This window comes from Bubalus bubalis, chromosome 3 (genome assembly GCF_019923935.1).
Source record: "Bubalus bubalis isolate 160015118507 breed Murrah chromosome 3, NDDB_SH_1, whole genome shotgun sequence".
Classification (NCBI taxonomy): Eukaryota; Metazoa; Chordata; class Mammalia; order Artiodactyla; family Bovidae; genus Bubalus; species Bubalus bubalis.
Window position 1 is genome coordinate 109,265,153 of NC_059159.1, and position 25,200 is coordinate 109,290,352.

Below are 25,200 nucleotides of genomic sequence, written 5' to 3' on the forward strand. Positions count from 1 at the left end.
TGTTTGGAGGTCAAGCCTGGAAATTGCACATCCTAGCTTCTCTCAAGTTGCTAACCTGCATTATACGGTCCAGGTTAGTTGTGCTTCACATGTAAAAACCCAGTTCCTATGCTTTTCAGCCATTTGTGTGTCTTCTTTGGAGAAATGTCAGTTTAGATCTTCTGCCCATTTTTTGATTTTTTGTTTTGTCACTGAGGTGCACAAGCTGTATAATTTAGAGATTAATCCCTTGTCAGTTGCATAGTTTGCAAATATTTTCTCCCATTCTGTAGGTTATGTTTTCATGTTGTTTATGGTTTCCCTTGGTGTGCAAAAGTTGTTAAGTTTAATTAGATCTCATTTGTTTATTTTTATTTTAATTACTCTAGGAGGTGGGTCAAAAAAGACATCATTGCAATTTAAGTCAGAGAGTGTTCTGCCTATGTTTTCCTTTAAGAGTATTATAGTATCCATCCTTACATTTAGGTCTTGAATTCACTTTGAGTTTATTTTTGTGTATGGTGTTAGAGAGTGTTTTAATTTCATTCTTTTTCAAGTGGCTTCTCAGTTTTCCCAGCACCACTTATTGAAAAGACTGTCTTTTCTCCATTGCATCTTCTTGCTTCCTTTGTCACAGATTAGACCATAGGTGCATGGGTTTATCTCTGGACTTTCCATCTTATTCCACTGAGCTATATTTCTGTTTTTGTTCTAGTAACATACTGTTTTAATGACTATAGCTTTGTAATATAGCTTTCAAACTGCAATGAGGTATCACCTCACACCTGTCAGAATGGCCATCATTAAAAATCTACTAACAATAAATGCTGGAGAGGGTGTGGAGATTGATGGTGGAGATACACTGTTGATGGTAATGTAAATTGGTGCAGCTACTATGGAGAAAGTAGGGAGGTTCCTTAAAAACTAAAAATAGAGCTACCATATGATCTAGCAATCCCAGTCCTTGGCATATATCTGGAGAGAACCATAATTCAAAAAGGACACACACATTCTAATGTTCATTGCAGTACTGTCTCCAACAGCTGAGAGGTGGAAACAACCTAAGTATCAACTGACAGAAGAATGGATAAAGAAGATATAGTATACATATATAATGGAATATTATGCAGTCATTAAAAAGAATGAAATAATGTCACAGGCAGCAACATGAATGGACCCAGAGAGTATTATACTAAGTAAAGTAAGCCAGGCAGAGAAAATCATATAATATCACTTATATGTGCTGCTGCTGCTGCTGCTAAGCTGCTTCAGTCGTGTCCGACTCTGTGTGACCCCATAGACGGCAGCCCACCAGGCTCACATCCCTGGGATTCTCCAGGCAAGAACACTGGAGTGGGTTGCCATTTCCTCCTCCAATGCATGAAAGTGAAAAGTGAAAGTGAAGTCGCTCAGTCGTGTCTGACTCTTAGCGACCCCATGGACTGCAGCCTACCAGGCTCCTCCGTCCATGGGATTTTCCAGGCAAGAGTACTGGAGTGGGTTGCCATTGCCTTCTCCGTCACTTATATGTGGAATCTAATAAAAATGATACAAATGAACCTATTTACAAAACAGAAACCAACTCACAAATCTCAAAATCAAATGTATGATCACCAAAGGGAAAACACAAATCTTGAAATCAAATTTATGATTACCAAAGGGAAAACATGGAGGGGGAGTGATAAATTGGGAGATCAGGATTAATACATATACGCTACTATACATAGAACAGATGACAACTGATGACCTACTGTATAGCACAAGGAACTCTACTCATTATTCTGTAATAACCTATATATGAAAAGGATATGAAAAAGAATATATGCATATATATATTTATAAGGGATATACACCTAAACTTACATATTATAAGTCAACTATATTCCAATAAAAGTCATTGGAAAAAAAAAACAAACCCAATTCCTTAGTGGAAGGAGGAAAAGAGAAAAGGAAAATGAAGAGGAAGGATGTCCTATGGCCCCTCCATTCCCCTAGTTCTCTTTATCATCAGTGTGGACTAGCATAGCTTTCATGGTATTTCCCACTTCATAGGACATTTAGAATATGTTCTCCTGCTCTTTCCAGCCTCCTTCCCATGCCAAACCATCAATCAACTTACACACTGTCTTCCAAGCTTGGAACACAAGCTTAGCACTCATAGTTTAAATCCAGGGCCTGGCAAATTACCTACCCGCCTTCTTCTGAATATTTATGCCCAAATGCCAGGATGTCGGATGCCCGTCCACTCCCATCACAGACAACAACTGGCACAGGAGGGGTGTCTCGAAGGTACTCCAAGACAATTGAGATCACATTGGGTCCTCCTTCCACAATTAGTGCCACCACGGGAACGCCTTGACCGATTCCTGCATTAAAAAAGGAAAAGAAAAGGAAAAAAAAAGAGAAAAGAACACAAAGCCAGCAAACCAAAGAAACAAAAAGAGAAACAAAAAGCATAAACTAAAATTACTGAGCATGGGGAGGAAACAACATATGAAGGGATAACATACGGAGCAAAAATTTACAGAAAACCCTTTAGTAGAATTTTCCTACCAGAGAGTCCATTAGACTTTGCCCTCTCCCTGTAACTCCCAGGGTGCTGGGGTCAGTTAAAGTGTTGATGACCATACCTCACAGGGGAGGCATAGAGTGAGAAGGTGGGAAAGTTGGTTAGTAGAGGAAGCCAGTAGCCAAAAGATTGGAAGCTAAATGTGATCTTAAGCAAGTCTCATGTGGATCCAATGGCCAGTTTCCTATATGAAACATGGAAAGTTAAAAAAAATAAAAGTCACCTCCCTGAAGTTATCACAGTGCTAAGAAAATGCCTAAGTGGTTTTTATATTAAAGGCTACAAAAATCAGCTGGGGGTATATTTTAACTTGTTGAATCAACTGCTAGCTAAATTATGGGTCTATCTATTTCTGACCACAGGTGATCAGCTTGATTATGGATTTTTAACATTTAACAGTCATAATAAATTACCCAGGGGATATAGCATCTGCCATTTGCCATTATTGTGTCCTTTACTATAGGGTGAGTTGCCAGGCACATGATGGGCAAACATTGGTTGAATTCAGCTGAATTAAAGAACTTCAGCTATTTACACTGAGTCAATAGACACTGCTGTTTTCAAGTAAAAAATTACCCTAACATCAGCACTTATGTATGTTCAATCTAACATAATAAAGAGAAATACTGAAAACAAATGTCCATAAGAGACATGAAGAGAAAAGAAAGTGAAAGAAAAGTGAAAGTGTTAGTCTCTCAGTCATGTCCTACTCTGCAACCCCATGGACTGTAGCCTGCCAGGCTTCTCTCTCTGTCCATGGAATTCTCCAGGCAAGAATAGTGGAGTGGGCAGCCATTCCCTTCTCAAGGAGATCTTCCTGACCCAGGGATCAAACCTAGGTCTCCCTCATTGCAGGCAGATTCTTTACCATGTGAGCCACCAGGGAAGTCCATGAGAAACAAATTAGTTTTCAAGTGACACCTCAAGTTACCATCATTGGTGAATGAATAACTTCTTTTGTTCAATTTGGTGTCACGTTGTATATTTTCACTCTATCTTCTCAGTATAGTTAGAAAAATGGGCAGTTCCATAAAAATGAGATGTTTTGTAAGGTACACAAAGCAGTTATCTTAAAAAGGAAAGAATCAAGCGTTTGTACCATTTCTGTAAATATGAACTGAAAAAACCCCTTAGTCACCTCAGTTCTTTCTCTTCCCCCTTCTGCTATGGTATTTTATCTTTTATCAAGAAACTGCTTCCCTATGAGAAATGAGTTTGATGTTTGATTTCTTGCTCCATTAATAAAAGATTCTATTAGACTTGTGTGACCAGTTTTACTTCTAAAATATAAGTACAACAGTCTCCTAGGTGCTTATCTCCACTAAGTCAGTGTTTTTCATGGTTTGATTTTCATCTGCAAAGAATGGTCCAAAACGCCAGTTACACAAAGAAGAATGTTATTTTAAATTTACATTTAAAAAATGTAAGAAAATGACAATTGTTGATTAAGACAAGAAGCCAAGATTTCTTTTTGTTCCCAGAAGGAATTGTGAGAGAGATGACTCATAGTCTCATCAGAGTTTTCTGTGGATGGGAAGTTTTTAAGAATTAACTCTCTCAAATCCAAGAAGAGGGAAGTAAAAGGTCATGCTGTTCTCCTTTGACCCAGAGCCCTAAGGACTCAAACAAAAGGGCATTTTAAAGCTCTGTTTTGGTGTCTATGAAGGAGACACTTTATCCACTGCTGTTGATTATGATTAAGTTCTTGTTGAAAGGCATGTTGAAGATTAACTTGAAATGTTAACTTGAAATGTTAATACAGCATACTTCTTTTTGAGGAGAATTTTCTGACACAAAAAATACCCACTCCTATACAGATTTATATTCTAAAGTGCCTTGGAAAAGAAACTCTTTTCCAAGGTACATTAAAAGTTATTTTATAAAGCATTTAATGTTTAAACATAAACATATGTTTAAAGATATTTTATAAGGTATTTCCAAAGTACCATGCCATTTAGTTTTATCCTTTGCTTTTCTTCAGCACATACTCCCATATTGTTTCATGTCAAGGGACAATACACCATACCATTTGTTTTATACCAAATGATAACATTTACACTATTTCTAGGATCTTCTAAGAGAGGCTAAATTCTGTTTAGCCTAAATTGGCTAAATTCTCATTCTTGAGCACTGATTCTATCAGTGGATCATTACTCCTACTCACAGACCAACTGAGCCATTCATGGAGGAAGAAGTCATAAAATGGACCTTCTAGAATGTTTCTGATCTAGAGTCTACCAGACAATAGGCAAGATGTTTGGAAAATTCTCCTCTCTTTGAGAGGAAACATAGGTGCAAAGGGGGCTTTCCTGGTGACTTAGACAGTAAAGGATCCACCTGCAATGCAGGAGAGCTGGGTTCAATCCCTGGGTCAGGAAGATCCCCTGGAGAAGGGCATGGAAACCCCCTCCAGTACTCTTGCCTGGAGAATCCCATGGACAGGAGCCTGGTGGGCTACAGTCTATGACGTCACAAAGAGTCGACACAACTGAAGTGACTGAGCACACACACATGCATGGGTGCAAAGGATCACTTTTCATGGGCAGATTTGTGAGCAATATGTCAGTTGTATCTGTCAATAAATCAAATTGTTATACCCTAGAAATATAGAAGCATTTAGATGGTCATATTTCCTGTATTTGAAATGAAGCTGTAAGCAACTGAAATGAAGAAAACAACTATATTAATTTGGATATATATTTCAGGGCTAAAAATTAGATGGAACAAAATATCAAAACATTATCTATTTTTTCTTAAATTGAATATATCCAATATATCTAATGACTACAAATTCTCTCCCATTTCCTTTAGATAAAAATTTGTTCCACAGACTATAAAAACCCTTAAAGCCTAAAATAAAAGCAGTTTTGATTTTCTTAGTTACAGGTGGTAGAGAATCAGGCCATGCCTAAAAATATGCTTTGTGTAAATTAAATGTGACAATATATGGTAACATTAAACTTTTTTTGTCAATATACACACAGATACACACACACACATGCACCCCACTCTCATGTATTGTCTTTTTCTGAGAAAAGAAAATGATATAAAATAATTAGTAATGATCCAAAGTAATGGTCCTTAGCTTATTTTTTTTTGAGACAAGAATCTTTGAATACTTTTGTGATTCCAATGAAAGCTAACGATCTTTTTCCAAGAAAAACAAAGGCACATACGGACAGTCACAAAAATGCTTCTATGCAATTTCAAAAGTTCATGGATTCCTGAAGTCTATTCATAAAACCTTGCTAATGGACCCTCACGAAGCCCCACCCTAAATTAAGAACATTGATATACAGTTGGTCATCTGTATCTGTGAGTTTCACATCCATGAATTCAACAAACTGCAAGTCGGAAAAAAAAAAAAAATTCCAGCAAGATCCAAAAAGTAAAACTTGAATTTGCTGGGCATTGGCAATTAATTTCATAGCATTTATTTCTATTAAGTATTATAAGTAATTTAGAGATGATTTAAAGTTTACTGCAGGATGTGCATAGGCTGCCTGCAAATACTGCACCATTTTATATAAAGGACTTGAGCATCTGCAATTTTGGTATCTGGGAGGTGGGACTGGAACCAATCTCCCGAGGATACTGAAGGACCACTATATATGCAAAAAGCATCAGTTTGTGTTCTTTTATGAAGCTCACTGAAAGTCAAAGTGTTAGTTGCTCAGTCATGTCCGACTCGTGTGACCCATGGACTGCTAGGCTCCTTTGTCCATGGAATTCTCCAGGCAAGAATACTGGAATGGGTTGCCATTCCCTTCTCCAGGGAATCTTCCTGACCCAGGCATCGAACCTGGGTCTCCTGCAATGCAGGCAGATTCTTTACCATCTGAGCCACCAGGGGAATTCAATCCCATCACTTCATGGCAAATAGATGGGAAACAATGAAAACAGTGCAGACTTTATTTTCTTGGACTCCAAAAATCACTGCAGATGGTGATTGCAGCCATGAAATTAAAAGATGCTTGCTCCTTGGAAGAAAAGCTATGACCAACCTAGATAGCATATTAAAAAGCAGAGACATTACTTTGCTGACAAAGGTCTGTCTAGTCAAAGCTATGGTTTTTCCAGTAGCCATGTATAGATATGAGTGTTGGACTATAAAGAAAGCTGAGTGCCGAAGAATTGATGCTTTTGAACTGTGGTGTTGGAGGAGACTCTCGAGAGTTCCTTGGGCTGCAAGGAGATCAAACCAGTCCATCCTAAAGGAAATTAGTCCTGAATATTCATTGGAAGGACTGATGCTAAAGCTGAAGTTCCAATACTTTGGCCACCTGATGTGAAGAACTGACTCACTACAAAAGACCCTGATGCTAGGAAAGATTGAAGGTAGGAAAAGAAGGGGATGACAGAGGATGAAATGGTTGGATGGCATCATTGACTTGAATTTGAGCAAGCTCAGGGAGTTGTTGATGGACAGGGAAGCTTGGTATGCTGCAGTCCACGGGGTCACAAAGAGTCAGACACAACTCAGCAACTGAACTTAACTGATGAAACGCACTGAGGCATCTGAGACAGGTTCTAGAAAAGGTTTTCAGACAAAACAGTAGTCTGGGGAAACTGTATCACATTGTTACTGTCCAGTTATATTGATTAACCAAACTTCCCACTGTCTATAGTTTATTTCTCCTCCTATCCTTCATGTCTTTCTCTTTTCCTTGTTTTTCTTTATTTCTTCCATTCACACTTGCTTTTCTAAATGGTATTTTGGATAAGGGACATTTTAAAAGTCTCTAGATAAAATAAATTTTATAAATCTGTAGCATATGACCTCATTAGTAAAGAAAAAAGCTTTTTAAAATATCAAGAATGGTATATTTTTATTAGTGAAATAAAGAAAGCATTTTGAGAATTCAGTGAAGACCCAACTGGATTCATAAGGACCACTACCAATTTATGCCCACAAAGGAAATAATATAATTACTCTGAAGAGCTTCACAAATGTACTTGCTCATCTGAAACTGCTGACTGACCATTCACAAAAAGCAGTTTAGATTTACAGTTTTTAAAAAATACAACCTTTATTATTACCAAAAAGTTCTCATTTTATCTAGGTCCCTCAGAGAATTTTTTTGGTCAATACTTGCCCTTTTGGTTTTGGTGAAAGTAGGTTAATTCCTTACTTGATAATAATAATTTTTCATTTTCTACCAGAACCAAGAACTTCTTAGAGATTTCCATTAGAATTTAATTTTAGAGCAACACAATGTTGCTTAATTAGGAAGAGGCAAGATGTTTGCCACACTCTTTATAGTTTTTGTAATTTTGGAACTAGAAGCGTTATAGCCTATAAAAAAATGTGAGCTTGAGTAATGGACTTAGCAATCTAGAGGATTCCAGGTTGACCCAGGGCTTTTAAATTATAAACTGAGCCCCAATTAATGGTTCTTTGCAGAAGATAACCTTTTAGACTTTTGTCTCATTTTGTTATACCTGCTATGCAGTTCAGCCTGGGCTACCAATAATTCAAATATTGTCAAAATTGGCATTAAACAAAGACCAGGTTGGGTACTGTGAAGAAGGGAGGTGGAAGGGATAGAAGAATGTCTTAAAATTCCAAAAGAGTTTTTTCCCTTTCTCTTTCTATTGACATGAGACTATAATCTATGATCAGTTCAGCCACATGTAAAGGTATTTGGTGTACTGTAGTGAAATTCTTGGACAACTAGAATTTTGATCCAACTGAATTAATCCTTTGGTTTACGGTCAACCTTACTGTATATGACCTAAAATGACAATGGGCTCAAGGAATACTGTATTTTTTGTTGGAAAACAGTTTATTATTTACATAATGATGGCGCATAGAAGATTGATATTAAGTCAGTGACCAAAGCCACACATCATGTGATCATTATAGTATAGGTCATTTAGAAAAGAAGTTTGAAACTTTACATGAGAGATGACTTCTTGAAGATCTTAGTCACTTTGAGACCAAGACAGTGATGGGTAGACATTTCTGTTTACCCGATAAAACTGTTTAGCAGTAACATGGACACAGTTAACTCACTGGCCTTGCCAGTTCTGGGATTATGTGATTCTTAATGATTCAAAAGTTTGTCAAGAGAATTCATATGCTTTGAAAGTATGCACATAGTGAGAGTTTGTCAATATAGTTTATGCTGCACAATTTTAAATTTATATTAGTAAAATTTGTACATTATTAAAAAGCACTGAACAGATCCTCTTTATCCCACTTCTCATTTGAATAGTCTGGTCTTGGATTCAATGGTTGACTCAACCAATAGATATACTGGTCACTGTCTCCTATATTTGGATTATAAAGGGGTGATAAACTCACTAAGCCACTAAGGTCTTGTAGTTTACAAACAGAACTTTATACAGATCGGCGGGTGGGGTGGGTGGCAACAATTACTGTAGTGATGGGAGAAGAAGCAGTCAAGCTATTAGTATCTACCTGATTTTAATAGGCACCAGTATACTGCCTACTTGAGAAATAGTGACTGAAGTTTGCATAATACTACAGCTTTTTATAAGTATTGAATAGTTTTAGAATTAGATTTTTGCTACCCTTAATGCAACTCTTCTGTGGTCTGGAAATTCTGGGATGGATTTGTGAAAATTAAATAAAGCTGGTAATCAGCTATATTTGACAACACTGGATGCTATTCTTGGTTATTAAGTTTAAGGTGCTTCTTACAATTAGGAAGTTTACCAGAACATGAATATTCAGGTATAACTGTAGAATATTACTCTACAGAAAATAATATTTTAATATGCTTTTTTCCCCAAAATAAACATGATTGGAAATCTCTGAGCTACTAAGGAGCAGCATGAGCCCAAGAAAATATCTAGGGATGATATAAAAAAAATGCACCTCATTTTAACTAGAATGTCTCTTCAGTCTTCAAAGGAAGCAGATGTTTTAGATACTGCCTTCATGTTTTGGAGATAGAATACATTATCTATCCAAGAGAACAGAACTATAATTGGATTGTGCCTGATCTTACTTGGAAATGGGTAATAAACCCATTTGTTTTAACAAATCCTGACCATATACTCAATTGGTAAACGCGAATTCCAGTTCAAACCAATGTCATGTATCATTATTATTATACTTTTTTGTCACTATAATTCTGCACCTAAATGGATGCTTAGAAAATTATTTGGAAATATAAAATACTGCACAAATTATTAAGAAGTCAGAAGAAAATCACATGCAACGAGATGCTTCACTTTTAGACATTTGATCTAGTCTTCACCTTTGCCTGTCCTTGACTATATGGACCGGATGCCATGATCTTTGTTTTCTGAATGTTGAGCCTTAAGCCAACTTTTTCACTCTCCACTTTCACTTTTTTTTTTTTTTTTTTGAGATGCATTTATTCTGTAAGGTGTTCTCTGACCCCTCTACTCTTCTGGATTCCCCTAAACCTACAGTACTCATGTCGTCCCTGGCCTCAGTGAAATAGGTCCAGTAGTATGTGTACTGGAGCCAGAGACTTGGCATGAAATCATGTCTCTGACTCTTAGTGATCATAAAAGAGTTCCTTAAACTTCAGTCATCCTTTCCTTATCTGCAAGATGAGCACAGCACTACCTGTGTTTAAGGGCAGATGAGAGAGGAGATACTGGCTGTAAATTTCCTAATAAGTAATTGGTGCTCAATATCATCTGTGTTATTACTGGTATTCTGGTTGCTATCACAATCTGTTTCTCTTTTTGTAAGTAACCCACAGGCAGAAATACAGATTAAGTGTCAGAATGTAAGAAATTGCTAAGCATGAGGTATTATCTAATTGATTGATTGAAGGATTGGTAGCTGTGGACCAGTTATGAATTTCTGTTCCATTTACCCTGCGGATGACTGGAAATGAGCCCTAAAAACTGGACTCAGGTCACAGGGTTTGTCCCCCTGGGTTTCCCCAGAAGCAATATTCTGCAGTTCCTGTTTTCCTAAGACCGCCGGTGGTCTACGTTGTAACTACAGGCAACCTACTCATCACTGGATTCAGCTGGATGGACCAATGCCTGCACACACAGGTGTCCTCCTTCCTGTGGAACCTGTCCTTCCTGGAGCTGCTGCTCATGTCTGTTGTGGTTCCCAAGATGCTTGTCACGGGGACAGCTCCATCTCATTCGCCAGCTGCATCATCCAGTCCCACCTCTACTTCCTCCTAGGCACCACCGACTTCTTCCTCTCAGCTGTCATGTCTCTGGATTGTTTCCTGGCAATCTGTAGACCCGTTCTGCTATGAGACCCTGATGAGTCCATTTTCACTTTCATCAAGAGGCTTTTGAGTTCCTTTTCACTTTCTGCCATAAGGGTGGTGTCATCTGCATATCTGAGGTTATTGATATTTCTCCCGGCAATCTTGATTCCAGTTTCTTCCAGTCCAGCGTTTCTCATGATGTACAAAGGTTCGTCTAGTCAGGCCTATGGTTTTTCCTGTGGTCATGTATGGATGTGAGAGTTGGACTGTGAAGAAGGCTGAGCGCCAAAGAATTGATGCTTTTGAACTGTGGTGTTGGAGGAGACTCTTGAGAGTCCCTTGGACTGCAAGGAGATCCAACCAGTCCATTCTGAAGGAGATCAGCCCTGGGATTTCTTTGGAAGGAATGATGCTAAAGCTGAAACTCCAGTACTTTGGCCACCTCATGCAAAGAGTTGACTCATTGGAAAAGACTCTGATGCTGGGAGGGATTGGGGGCAGGAGGAGAAGGGGACGACAGAGGATGAGATGGCTGGATGGCATCACTGACTCGATGGACATGAGTCTGAGTGAACTCCGGGAGTTGGTGATGGACAGGGAGGCCTGGTGTGCTGCGATTCATGGGGTCGCAGAGTCGGACACGACTGAGCGACTGATCTGATCTGATCTGATCTGAACTATATGGAAAGTCCTCAGATGCTCTTTTCTCAGTGTGAGGACCCTGGCAGAAGACAGTAGTTGGGGGCCCTTTGTAAAAGAAAAATTGGGGATGGAAGAGGTTGTTTTTTTTGAGGTAGGGTTTTAAGAGGCAATATTCAAGTCTAACTTGGGTGTAAGCAAACCATCTACATGGTGTCAGGTAGGCCTTCATTTTGGAGCATAACTGATGCTCATGTGGGAAGCCTGATCACCAGTCATGGTGACTCCTCTGCTTCTCTCACTCACAAGGTCTATCAAGGAACTTCACTCCAACAGCAAACGGGATTTAGATGGCTTTCCAAGAGTTCTAAGTCCAAAGGCAGAGACAGTGATCACACCACTCTGAATACCCTTGACTCCTGGAGAGGGGCACTCTCTTCTACAAGCCAGCTAGGCTGGGGCATTGCTTGCTCCCTCCCTGGCAATGTGGGCCCCAAGACTGGGGTTCTGCCTTGAGTTCAGTGAAGTTTTCTGGAAGTACTTTGTCATGCAACAGCACCACCATCCCAGCCCTACACTCTGGAAGCCTGGCCCTGTCTCACTCTCTCAGATGACACTTTTCTTTAAATCACAGGATGCCTGTCTGGAACTGGGCTGAACCTGTCCTGTCCTGATCTCCACCTCTGATTCTCAGTTTCACAACTGCCTCTGCCTTTGTTTATCTGCTGCCTCCTGTTGACCCCCACTTTCCGGCTCAGCATGGGTCACTCTCTTCTATTTTATCCCCTTACTACTATAAACTTTGACAATATGTTTACACAAAACTGCTAACATGGTAGCTGGAATTATGCAGAAATGCATCTCGATATGAATTGATAAACCAAAAAATATTTTAGAATTCTACACACGTCTAGTACACAGAGCTGGCATACAATTCATAGAGTTGTTTAGAGTAATAAATTGAGCTATTTGTAAAGTACATAGAACAGAGCCTGGCACTTACTGAGAACTATGTGGTTAAACAAACACAACTATAAAGATTCTTATTTATATTTATTAGGCGTATAAAAGGTTTCTACTTTAAATGTATAAATGATTCATGAAGATAAATGTACTTTATGTATTTAAACCAAAAGAATGCTCAGACAAATAATTTGAAACACACTTTTCTGAAGTCTGAATATTCTCTCATGCAGACCAATAATATGCTTAGGAAGCCCAATTCCTTTATCTTGTATCCAAAACACTAGAAGTCTCTGCTTTGGTGTAGGTGATCTTTCGTGTAATTCCCCAAATGCTTTCTACCAAGGGGCTTCTCCTCAGTGATTCAATCAACTTAAGTCTTTCAAATTCTCTGGGTTGGACAGAGATGTAAATGCCAAGGAACAGAACCCATAAGTTGATTTCAAGGATATTAAACGCTAATAAACAAACTTAGCTTTTGACTTAGTCAATGGAAAACAGTTATCCTCTCATGGCCAGATAGCTCTGACTGAAATGTTCTGCTATTAATGTCTGTATGTTTTTAGGACATCCAAACAACATCCCATGTGAATCATTTCAAAAGCAAGGGAACAGCCAATCCGAAAGGCTATAAGGCAAGTATTACTTTCATAAAAGGAGAGCGCCAGCATTATTTTCTTTGAGGCCATTGTTTGCAGGCTGAATGTTTTAATGTAATTGATCTAAGTCTACAAGGAAACTCACTCAAACAAAGCTATAGCCTTCTTAGTTTCTGCTCTGTTCAAAAGCCACATCAAAAGGCATTCCTTGCCTTCTCAAATATAAGGTAATCAAAGTGGTTCTAACTCATTTTACTTTGTAATTCTTTGCCCACACTCCCCTATAAATGTGCCAGGAACCAAGTCCACAGCTTGTACAAGTTCCATTGGCTTCTTGGCAGAATTCGTAAGCAGTAGAGCAGCCAGGGGAATTATGAATTGAAAAAACATGGACAGACCTAGCGCACAGTGCAGGGCATACCTGGGTAGGAGAGGGAAATGGTAAGAGAAAGGAAAATATTGCTGGTAATGGCAAAATGGCATATTAATTTGCTCTTCCAAAATAATTTTAAAAAATCTCTCTGCATCATTTGAAGGAGTCTGCAATTATTTCTCCCTGATCTAAATGTGAAAAGTTTTATTCTCCCTTTGAGGCATATTCTTCTTAACTTACTCTTTCTGGAGAACTTACATGCATCCTGCAGTTCCCAGGTTCAAAGACAAGTCTACTTTATGCCCCCCTTTCACCCCCCCACCAGGAAGAACCAACTATTCTCATTGTGTGTTCTTATAGTATTTATTTTTTTAAGAAGCCCATGCCAATGGATATTCTTTGTAAATTTGTCAACAAACTATTTTGTTATAAAAGAAAAAATTCTCATAGTACCTCATATGCTGCTGCTGCTGCTAAGTCGCTTCAGTCGTGTCCGACTCTGTGCGACCCCATAGATGGCAGCCCACCAGGCTCCCCCGTCCCTGGGATTCACCAGGCAAGAACACTGGAGTGGGTTGCCATTTCCTTCTCCAATGCATGACAGTGAAAAGTGAAAGTGAAGTCGCTCAGTCGTGTCCAACTCTTAGCGACACCATGGACTGCAGCCCACCAGGCTCCTCCGCCCATGGGATTTATACCAAATCAGGAATTATACCAAATGCCCAGTTTCTGTGCTCGTTAGTTTTCTTGTGGACTACTGAGATTGCTTTCTGATTTCTCTGCCTCTTCAACAAACATCACATAACTGCTAGTTATCATCTGTTAATAGTCTTCTCTGTTAATAATCTTTAGTGGGTTCCCAATGCTTATAGATAAAAGTCCAAATCATTTTGCATGACAGACAAGGCTCCCTATATGCTGGACCCAATCTTTATTCACAGCCTCATCTCTCCAGAACTTTCTGTTCACTCTGATTCTAGTCTCATCTAAACTATCTTCTCTATCCTCCATCTAGGATTATTTTAAAATTTCTCTTTGCTGCTGCTGCTGCTGCTAAGTCGCTTCAGTCATGTCCGACTCTGTGCTACCCCAGAGATGGCAGCCCACCAGGCTCCCCCGTCCCTGGGATTCTCCAGGCAAGAACACTGTAGTGGGTTGCCATTTCCTTCTCCAATGCATGAAAGTGAAAAGTGAAAGTGAGTCATTCAATCATGTACGACTCTTTGAGACCTCATGGACCGCAGCCTACCAGGCTCCTCCATCCATGGGATTTTCCAGGCAAGAGTACTGGAGTGGGGTGCCATTGCCTTCTCCAAAATTTCTCTTTAGCTATCCTAATTTTCAGAGAGGATTATCTCTCCCTACTCTAGATTTCATGAGGAGGAACTTTTCCTAAACTCATCCTTGGGTTTCCTATGCTCTTTTACTCACTTGGTAAATTGAAGAGGAATAATTGGATTTGCTCACTCTTCTTTCTCTTGGCATCTTCTTGCCTGCAGGAAACCCGACATCTCCCAACTCCTCCAGTACTGGCCCTGAGGATGTGTGCAGTGGGATGGGGGATGAAGGCTTACTGTGGAATTCTGCATAATGCTGGTGAGTCAATAAACCCACTTCGTCAATAGTCTAAAAGTCATGTCTGCTAACTTGTCCCTCAACTAAAAATGATATTCTGTGTTCCATCAACTACTTCTTTTATTTCTCAAAGTGTTTTGAACTTGGATGAGGAAGAGAGGTGCTATTTATTGTGGACCCTTATAAACTCTAACTCAATCTTCCAAGTCCAGTTCAAATTTTACTAATTCCTGAGGCCGTTCCTAACTCCCTGAGGCAATATTAATTATTCATTCCTTTGTAGTCCCATTGTTTAGTTTTTTATTTTTCTACATATCCTTTGGCATTTTAAAAATTCTGCTTTGCTTTAATGAAAGTTTCATTCACTACATTGTAAACTCTTTGGAACAGAGACAACATTCTAGTTTCTACAGTGCCCCACACTTAGAAGGCAGTTCAAATAAATGCTTGTGAAATAAAACAAAATTAGAAAGTACAATGCCTAGGGTCTATACCTTGGGACTACTGCTGCTGCTGCTGCTAAGTCGCTTCAGTCGTGTCCGACTCTGTGCGACCCCACAGAGGGCAGCCCACCAGGCTCCTCCATCCCTGGGACTCTCCAGGCAAGAACACTGGAGTGGGTTGCCATTTCCTTCTCCAGTGCATGAAAGTGAAAGTGAAGTTGCTCAGTTGTGCCAACTCTTAGTGACCCCATGGACTGCAGCCTACCAGGCCCCTCTGTCCATGGGATTTTCCAGGCAAGAGTACTGGAGTGGCTGCCATTTTCTTCTCCATACCTTGGGGCTAGCACACCTGAAAAGAAGTGACTAAATAAATAGGTTGTTGTAAAGAGACTGAGTGTCATATCTCTATACTATTGATGAAAACTGCTGAAATAGAGATGACAGCCATTTAAATGGCCCCTGGTGTTCTTTCACAGGCTTTTACCACTGGCCTCAGTGGTGGTTAGACCTAGATGAGAACATGCTCAGTAACCTGGGTGAGTGCTCACAGTTTGCCTGTCCATCTGGATTAAATTTGGAAGAGTCCAGATTCTTGCTTATTTCTCAGAATTGGACCTAGCTAGAGTGACAACACAGAGAAGGCAATGGCAGCCCACTCCAGTACTCTTGCCTGGAGAATCCCATGGACAGAGGAGACTGGTAGGCTGTAGTCCATGGGGTCGCAAAGAGTCAGACACGACTGAGCGACTTCACTTTCACTTTCATGCATTGGAGAAGGAAATGGCAACCCACTCCAGTGTTCTTGCCTGGAGAATCCCAGGGATGGGGGAGCCTGGTGGGCTGCCATCTATGGTGTTGCACAGAGTCAGACACGACTGACACGACTTAGTAGTAGCAGCAGCAGAATGACAACATGTCCTGGCCACTGGGTAAAAAGATGCAAGGTTTACACTCTTCCCCTTGCTGGAAGAATGTCCATAATAGCAATTACTTCCTCTGGCTGAGATGAATAGGGAACTATATGACTAAAGCGGAAACCTAATTCTGTCTCTGACGTGATGGATACATATTAGCAGCTATGCTGCTGTAGACCAGGAGTGACCTTCATTTACCACCCAAGTTATTATAGTTATTAAGATAGCTGACTGCTATTATCATGTATAAGACAATGGAAGGGTACTGATTATTTGGGATTTAATATTGATATTTAATTCAATTTCTGACCAGCAGTTGGGAAAAGCAATACATTTTTATTTGATTATCTGGCATCTTTTCCAAAAGATAATGTGCCCAATCTGATCAAAACTTGACTGTTACTAAATTCTCAGTGAGAAAATGGTGACAGTGTCATGGGGAACCTTCTTTCTTCTGGTTTCAAGTTTCCATGAGGAGGGAGCTCCATTTGGGTGACTCATCTAGCCTTCTGTCCTTCTCTTACTCATCTCCACATATAGAATTGAGTAATCTGGTTGAGGAGAAGGCAATGGCACCCCCCTCCAGTACTCTTGCCTGGAAAATCCCAGGGACGGGGGAGCCTGGTGGGCTGCCGTCTATGGGGTCGCACAGAGTCAGACACGACTGAAGCGACTCAGCAGCAGCAGCAGCAACCTGGTTGAAAAGTCTTTGGGTGAGGAGGATTTATCATCTTTTTTCCTTTTCCTCCATGGACCAGTGCCTGTCAGTGATATTGTAAAGTTGTTTTTGTAGACCCAATTTTCTTCTCTGGTTGGCTGCCTATGGGCTGAAGTGAGCAGGCAAACCCATTTGGCCCTCACACTAAGTCATTATCTCCAACTACTTCATCATTAATAAAAGTGATATTTTGATCTCCATCTGCTTGACTCTAGTGTTCAACTCTCAATTTGAATCTTGTCCTGTCAAGAGTGAGTTATAATTTACTGGACTTCCTCAAGGTCCAACATCATGAATCACAATGCTGTTATTTCTGTTTCTGGCATTCATTTTGAAGCAGCATTTAACAAATTTGAGCCTCTGGTTCAAGTTTGTGAGCATGATCTTATTTTTCAAATGCAAATAAAGCCTTTTCTGAAGACAAGTTTTCCTTAGTGTCCTTATAGTTCCTTAAAAGGAAACAACAACTGCCACGGATTTTAAAAAGCTTATCAAAAAAATGGAGCCCAAACAAGGTGCTTATGAATTTCTGGGTTGCAGTGAATGACTATATGTAGTGAAGTCTACTCAGCCAACTGACTGAAGGCTCTTTCCCCCACAGGTGAAGTAGCAGCTAGAGCTAGAGCACCCACCAGTTGCTGGGCACTCAGCCAGGCAGATTGTACATGCTCACTCAATTTGCTCACCAACTCTATGATAGAGGTATTATCATCCACATTTTACAGTTAAATAAATGGAGGCATTGAGAGCAAATTACAAGTTTGAACAGGGTTTCAAACAGAGGTCTGTTAGGAAATTCAGAGCCTGCACTCTGCATTCTACTTGGCTTGTCTCTCACTATGGTGACTATGTAATTTATCATACAAAAACCAGGGCGTTCTCGTAAGTGAAGAGGTCATCATTAATAATTTCTGGGGGATGAAAACCAGAACTATTTAGTTTTGGACAAACCTATACACATGATCTCTCTAAGGTCTCAAATGAAGTTCTAGCAGATTTTTTAAAACAGATGCCAATTTCAGATATTTAGAAAGGAGCCTGAGTTTATTCACTGTTTCTTTGCTTGCCTCTTCCTGGCTTACAAAAGCCAAGACTCACTAGTTGCCCCTCCCTGATTCCTGAGATCCAGTTTCTAGTGCCATCTAAATAAATCACAGCTGTTCATTATCAGAGATATTTCTTCCTCTAGACACACAGAGGGATGAAGCTCCAAGGAAGGATTAGATCATTAAGCAAAGGAAAATAGCAACAACAATATCAGCAGCACCTGCATAAATCCTTTAGGGGGAAATGATCAATTTAAAGTTTTTCTCATGTTCTAGCATATCCTTGTTGGTGCTGGAAATAAATCACTTCTTTTCTCTCTTATAAATAAATGCCTCATTACATTCAATCTCTTATGCACACTGGAGTATCGTGATGAGAAATCAGATATAGTCAAAACCTAGGGGCATGCAGGGGTATTCTGGGTCCTTAATCACTGGAGGTGGTTAACCTCATTATCCTACTCTGTCAGGTTGGTGGGAAGTAGCCACTTGGCTTGGAGAAAGAAATGGCAACCCACTCCAGTGTTCTTGCCTGGAGAATCCCAGGGACGGGGGAGCCTGGTGGGCTGCCATCCCTGGGGTCGCACAGTCGGACACGACTGAAGCGACTTAGCAGCAGCAGCAGCCACTTGGCTTATTACTACTGTTGCCATGAAGAGTCATTTGACTGCAATAATAAGTGCTAACTTATTAGGGTTAGCACTTTAGGGTTATCCTAATGTTTTATATATATATATATATATATATATATATATATAAGAGTGTGACACTCAAAGGACTGCTCTTAAAACCCTGATTCTAATGTGCCAAGAAAGGGTGGGTGGAAATGCCCATTTTTCCGTTCTCGGCTCCTCTTACCATTAGTGCCTTCTCTAGCAGGATGGCTATCAAACCTAGCATGCTCCAGAATCACCTCGAGGATCAGCTAAAATACACAGAGCTTCCGATCAGTGGGTCTAGAATGGGACTTGAGGATGTGCATTTCTTTACCAGCTGATCCACAAGGGAAGCCTGAGGATGTACATTTCTAACAAGTTCCTGGGTGATGCTATTGTTGCTGGTCCAGGGTCCACACTTTGAGAACTACTGTCTTCACAGTGCAGGGAGTGGAGACTTTGGCCTTTGAAAAGAAGTGAAATCTAAGATGTGCCCCTTGGAGTAAATTAACATGAAAGCCCCTGCAGCAGTACTGAAATGTCCTTGTTATATTTCCAATAGTCTATTAAAGTCTAAACAGGAGTCTGCAGACTTTTCCTATAACAGGCCAGACAGCAAATGTTTTCAGCCTTGCAGGCCAGATGATTTCTGTTGCAAGTGATCAGCTCTGCCACTACAGCACGAAAGCAGCCTGAGATGGTACAGGAAAGGAGGACTGACCTGGCTATGTTCCAATAAAGCTCTGTTTACAAGGTAAGTGACGTGCTCGTTTTGGCCTACAGGCCATAGCTTGCCAACCTTTGAGTAACTAATGTTAAAAATGATTCATATAAGGCAACATCTGTTAGTTTGCCAAGTCCAAGTATGCCTATGATCAATGAGAAACCAACCAAGCTGGAGACCTATGTCAGCAAAGCACTGACATACGTTCTCTGTATCAGCTGCACATGGTTGGTAGACTACTGCCTACACTGGAAAGTAGGTACTCTTCTTGCAATTCAGCCCCTACGACCAACTATTTAAAATCCAATGGCTCACCACTTCACTCTAATTCAACAGGAGTTTCACTGAACTGCTGGAAATTATTCATCTATACTTAATATATTCTCTACTTGGTACTTTGCTGAAAAGTCAATAATAATTGAGTTATTAGTTAATTCATATTTTGTTGCCAGGAATGACTGGCAACATTCCTGACGATCAGTTCCCAGGTCTCTTCTTACTTGTCCTGTCAATAGAAGTTGACATGGTTGGTCATTCCTTCCTCTTGGAAATATGTTCTTTGCTTGGTTTCCAAATAGCATTCATCTCTGGTTTCCCTTTCACTTAATAAGCAGTTCCTTCATCTTTGCTTATAGAAGGACTGTCTCAAATCTTGGTTCTTGGTTCTCTCTGTCTTGTCCTCTCCTCACACACTGTCTTGATGATCTCATCCACTAAATGGTTTCCCATACCATCAACACATGGACAACTTCCATCTTTATGAATCCAGGCCAAATATCTCCACCAAACTTGAGTTTCACATAACTGTGCTTCTCTTTCAGTCTCCACACATGCTATGAAGCATCTCAGATCTGATGTCCAAGTTAAGCTCCTGATATTGTCTCATCCCCACCATCCCCCTCACAGTCTTTTCTACTTGGGAAACGGCAACTCGATTCTTCTAGCTGATCAGCCCCCCAGACCTGGAGCCGTAGCCCATATCCAATCTTATGGTAAATCTTGCCTGCTCTACCTTCAAATTACAGCTCAAATTTGACCACTTCTCACCTCCTCGACTGCTGCCACCCTTAGTCTAAGCCGCCCCTAGCTTTTGTCTGGATTATTGTCATTTTGGCTGGCTATTCTGCTGTCATTCCTGCTGCCGATTTGGATGACTCTCAACTCAGCAGGTACAGCAATTCTGTTGAAACATACAAGACCATTCCTTTGCTTATTTGCCACAGAGTGAACGTGAAAGTCATAGGTCTTTCTGTCCTCTCCGGCTTGTGTTCCCTCTTTGGCCTCCTCTCCAACTCCCTTCCTCCTCTTTCATCCATATGACCACACAGGCTTCCTGATGCTCCTCAAATGTGTTGCTCACATTCCCACCTCTGTGCCTTTTTATTGCTGATTCCCCGGCTGGAAATGGTTTCCCCTAAGACATCACATGGATTTCTCCCGCACTTCCACCGAGTCTTTACTCAGATGTCTCCTTTTCAGGGAGTCTTCCTCTCATTCTACTGATATTTGCAGCCCCTTCCCTGTACTCCCCTTTCTGCTTTCTCCTTCTCTCTCCCCAGCACATTTCACTATGAAATACACTATGTATTTTATTTATTTGTTTTTTGTCACCTTCCACCCAAATGTAAGCTCCATAAGGGCGGGATTGGCACAGACTTCTGGTCTGACAAGGCTGCTGTGAAGTGTGCCTTGGGGAGCGGAGTCTGGGTCGGCAGAGCCCTGGGCATGGGGATGCCAGCTTCAGCAAAGATGCTGCTGGCTTTCCTCAGCCAGGGAGCACCAGAGCCTTCCACCTGGGACCAAACAGGTTTGGACAGTCACTGTTATCACTGGTCACCTTGGCTGAGGGAGGTTAAGAGGCTCTTATTCAACTCTCCTGGTACACCATAAGCATTAGAGAGGAGGGGTAGGGGGAGAGAGAGAAGGGAGAGTGGGGTGGGGAGGGGAGAGATGAGAAGAAAGAGGGAGAGATGTAGGGGGAGAGAGAAGAAGATGGGGGAGGGAGAGAGAGAGGAAGCAGGAGGGGAGAAGGGTAGAGGCAAGAGGTATGAGGAGAGAGGGGAGACAGAGGAGAGGGAGAGGGAAGGAGGGAGGTGGAGGGAAGGGAAAGAGAGAGAGAGTATAGGAGAGACATAATAGATAAAGATTAAATTTACCAAAACTAGCTGGAAAGGGGACTTGGATTTATTCAAATTAAAGAAAACTGTTATGTGACATTCCCTACATGCCCAACTTTATGAACAAAAATTCATACACCCAACAACAGTTCTTATTACTTGAAAATGGAAACAAATAAATCAATGGAACAAAACAAACCCTGTTCCATGCATACCAAGAAAACAGGATAGAAGGACATACAGGGTGAAGTGAACTTTCCACTTCTCCCCAAACTCCCCCATGACTTCATATTAAATTCTGATGTGCAACAGAGTCAATATTCACTTCCTGTGTTGTTCTTTTGGGTGAAAGAAATGCTGCTAATGAGGAAGAGCTCAGCTCAGATTCATCTGATGGCCAGAAAAGCTGACTCTTCAATCTTCACCTCCTGCCTCACTGTTTTAGCAAAGGTACACCTGCCCCATTCCACCAGGAATTGGCCAGAGAACCCATGTGGACCCAGAGATGCCAAGGCTCATTAGCCAACAAGATCTGTTGATTCCTCTGCCTGGGATTTAGGACTTGAGTGTTTGCCTGCAGGGTTGTGGCATGTGGGACTGCACGGCTTGTGAAATCTGGCCTCCTTGCAGAACAGGGACAGCCTGTTCAGTGAGGGGTAAGAGTGCTTGTTTGCCTCAGCGACGGATGCCAAAAATACAAAAAAAGCTGCTTGCTTATTTGGCCAAAATGAGGGCATAACATCTCTATTTTTCTCATATTTTTCAGGGGTTAATGATCTTCAGCTACAAGTTTAAGTTAAAAGATTTATTTTATTCTGTTAAAACTTACAACAGCTTTATAACTGACATCTTGGGAGTACTATTTCTAGTCATTTTCCAAGTCTATATTAAATATAGACTTCTATCCACTAGTTTGAATGGCTTGAAATGATCCAAACACTATTTTGAAAAGGTGGGTAAATTATTTTAAATCCTGAGAAGGGGCTTTGAAAGGTCCTATGACAAGTTCTCTAGCCTGATCTGTCACTAGTGAATTAAAATCTCAGCCTGCCTTTTTTAAAGACCCCTAGTGAGATACCTTATTTTCTCCAATTATATCCCACTGTAAAATTGTTGATTATGGCAGAAAAGTAATCAGTCAGCACAAGTTTTCCTATCTATTTTATGTTTGTCCAACTTTCTAAAGTTAACTACACATTTCTACTGAATGGTTGATACTAATCTAGACTGAAAAGCAGCCGTGGGCAATTAGCATTTTAGTTAAGTGGGGAAAAATCAATACTTATTTCTGTTTCTATGTAAGTGGAAATAATGAAGCCATGTTGGCACTGGTTATCACAAATATGTATATCCTAAGACTATCTAAATCCACAAGATAGAAATGATTTAACCACAAGCACGAGTCAACAGAAACACAGTCAAATTTCCAGAATAAATGCTTTTATGCCCATGATAGTTGGAAGTATGCATGATGGTCTCTGCCTGTACACATTTCTATTTATTCATCCTCCCTGAGTTTAGGTATTACTGTTCTATTATGTGTCCTTTCTATATAGCTTGTAGTTTCTAAACATGTCTATTACATTTTTACAACAGGCTAGAAATGAGAGTTAAAAATAAGGCCAGAAAATCAAATATTGATGTTTATAATAATTTATTGACCACCTACCTACATGGGCCAGGCACTGTGCTAGCTTTGCATGATGACAAAGGTGAGGATGACTCAGGCTCTGCTCACAGGGAGCTCACAATCTACAGGTGATGGGGAAGTGGTACACACAGACAGACAACCACTCTATCAAAGAGGCTGTGCTACAACACAGGTTTATGGAGTGCTGTGGGAACGTGGGTTATGTGGTAAACAGCTGAGTCTAAGACAATCACTTGTGTGTGTGTGTGTGTGTCTCGGGTTTGGGGGGTTCTGATAGGATTTCAGAGAAAAGAAGATTTTCAAGCTGAGATTTAAGAGTGTAGAATTTTGCCAGTAAGTAGAGTTGGGAAAGGCTGGAATTTCCACAAATGTCAAAATGGGACAAAAACACATCCAACAGGGTATGCCACTTACGAGAAACTGCAAGTAGCTTGGAATGGGTGGGACATAAGGTCCACAGGCATTAGGAAGGAGAAGAAAGCTAGAAAAACAGATGAAAAGATATGCAATGTCTTCCAATCAGCCGTGAAAGGAGGAAAAGACTGAGTTCCATCAAGGAGGTTTATGTTATCATCAGAGGAAGCTGTTAGTTTTGCCAGTAAAAGGAAATGTTGCTGACTCAGACCAAAATGTCAGTCAAATATTTGCAACCCAAATCTTTCTAATCTGAAAGGCGATCTCAGCATCCTTTCGTACATGTAAGAGAACCTAGTAGATCTTACTAGAATGGTGGTCAGTTCCCCAGTTCAGACTCATTTGTTGACAGGAACTGTCCCAGTCCCAGAATAGAGAGTTCCAATGTGGAATGAGGTCTTTCCCAAAAAAGACAGTGCTCCTAGCTCAAATTGGAAAATAAGTCAGATAAATGAGACAGGCAAGTACCAAGAAACAGGTTTCACTAAAATGTGTTCTATTCCTTCACTATTACTCTTTTAACTCCGTGATTATCTTGATTGACAAGATGACTTCTCATTAAGAAGCATGGCAAAGAGTTCAGTGTCACGGCCAACTTCTGTCAAGTCATTTTATAAGATGAAGAGAGGGCAGATGTTTAAACTGTAACTGTCTTCTTCATACAACCTATTCTCTGAAGGGAAAATTCTTTAAAAGTCAAAGAAAACTTCAAACAACATTCAGTTGACAGCATCAAGAAAATGGCAAGTTATTACAGTCCACAGTTAGCTGATCATGTATTTTGGATGGTCTTCTCCTTGAATGGTCGAGTCTACCAGTAGTAATAATTTTCAATGATGAGGCTGAACATGTTAGAGCATCCAAGGAAGACAATGAGATGTTCCTGATGTATATGTAAGCTGCTCAGAGGAAGTTTAACATCCTTTTCAGGTCACTTGATTTGAATCCAGGGGTATCAGTCTATGAGAATCTAAATTCACTGCTTCCTACTTTCAGGGCTCCCCGGATAAGGTTCTGCTATAACCTTTTACTTGTTATTTATCTCATGGAATAGTTATGAGCTCAGTGATGGAAAATTCATGTCATGGTTACCCGCAATGCATTGGATGATGGTGCAATGATCAAAAAAGATGCCGGTGATGACAATTGAACGTCCCTTTGCCTTCCCAGCCTCCTTCATATATTCTCAGGCATAGGATGACAAAGGGAAGTCCACGAGTCACATGAAGAAAGACTGTAGCCATGGGCACACGACCAGGAACTCCTCAATTTGTCTTCACCCCTGCCGCCCATGCCACCACCCCATCCTACTTCTTCCTGATCTTGTTCCTGTGAATTCCCCTACCATCTTGCCACTAACCACAATCCCTCCACCCAAAAGTTCTGCCAATGCTTAAGCCCAACTGAATCAATGTTCAACCCACGCCTGACAGAGATTTCACGTTCAAACAGTTGTTGAGTGAAATCATGACCCCTAAACCCTCCAAGGTAACAACATTTTAGAGAAAGGTCCTTTTAGATGAAATAATGCTTCCTTATATGGGGCAAAAAGAGCAACAATTTTGGAATCCCATCAGCCTAGGTTTGCACCTGGCTGTGCCACTAAGTGGATAATAAAACAAGGGCTTAACTACCCTGAG

General features: G+C 40.5%; 1 protein-coding gene across 1 annotated transcript in view; it reads right to left on the minus strand.

Moving 5' to 3' along the window:
• TRPM3 (transient receptor potential cation channel subfamily M member 3) overlaps positions 1 to 25,200 on the minus strand; it is a gene marked incomplete in the record, with an annotated part of 593,048 nt that overhangs the window by 215,990 nt on the left and 351,858 nt on the right. Inside the window, 1 exon segment of the mRNA XM_045165065.1 lies at positions 2,171 to 2,345. Coding sequence (XP_045021000.1) covers positions 2,171 to 2,345 — 175 coding nt within the window.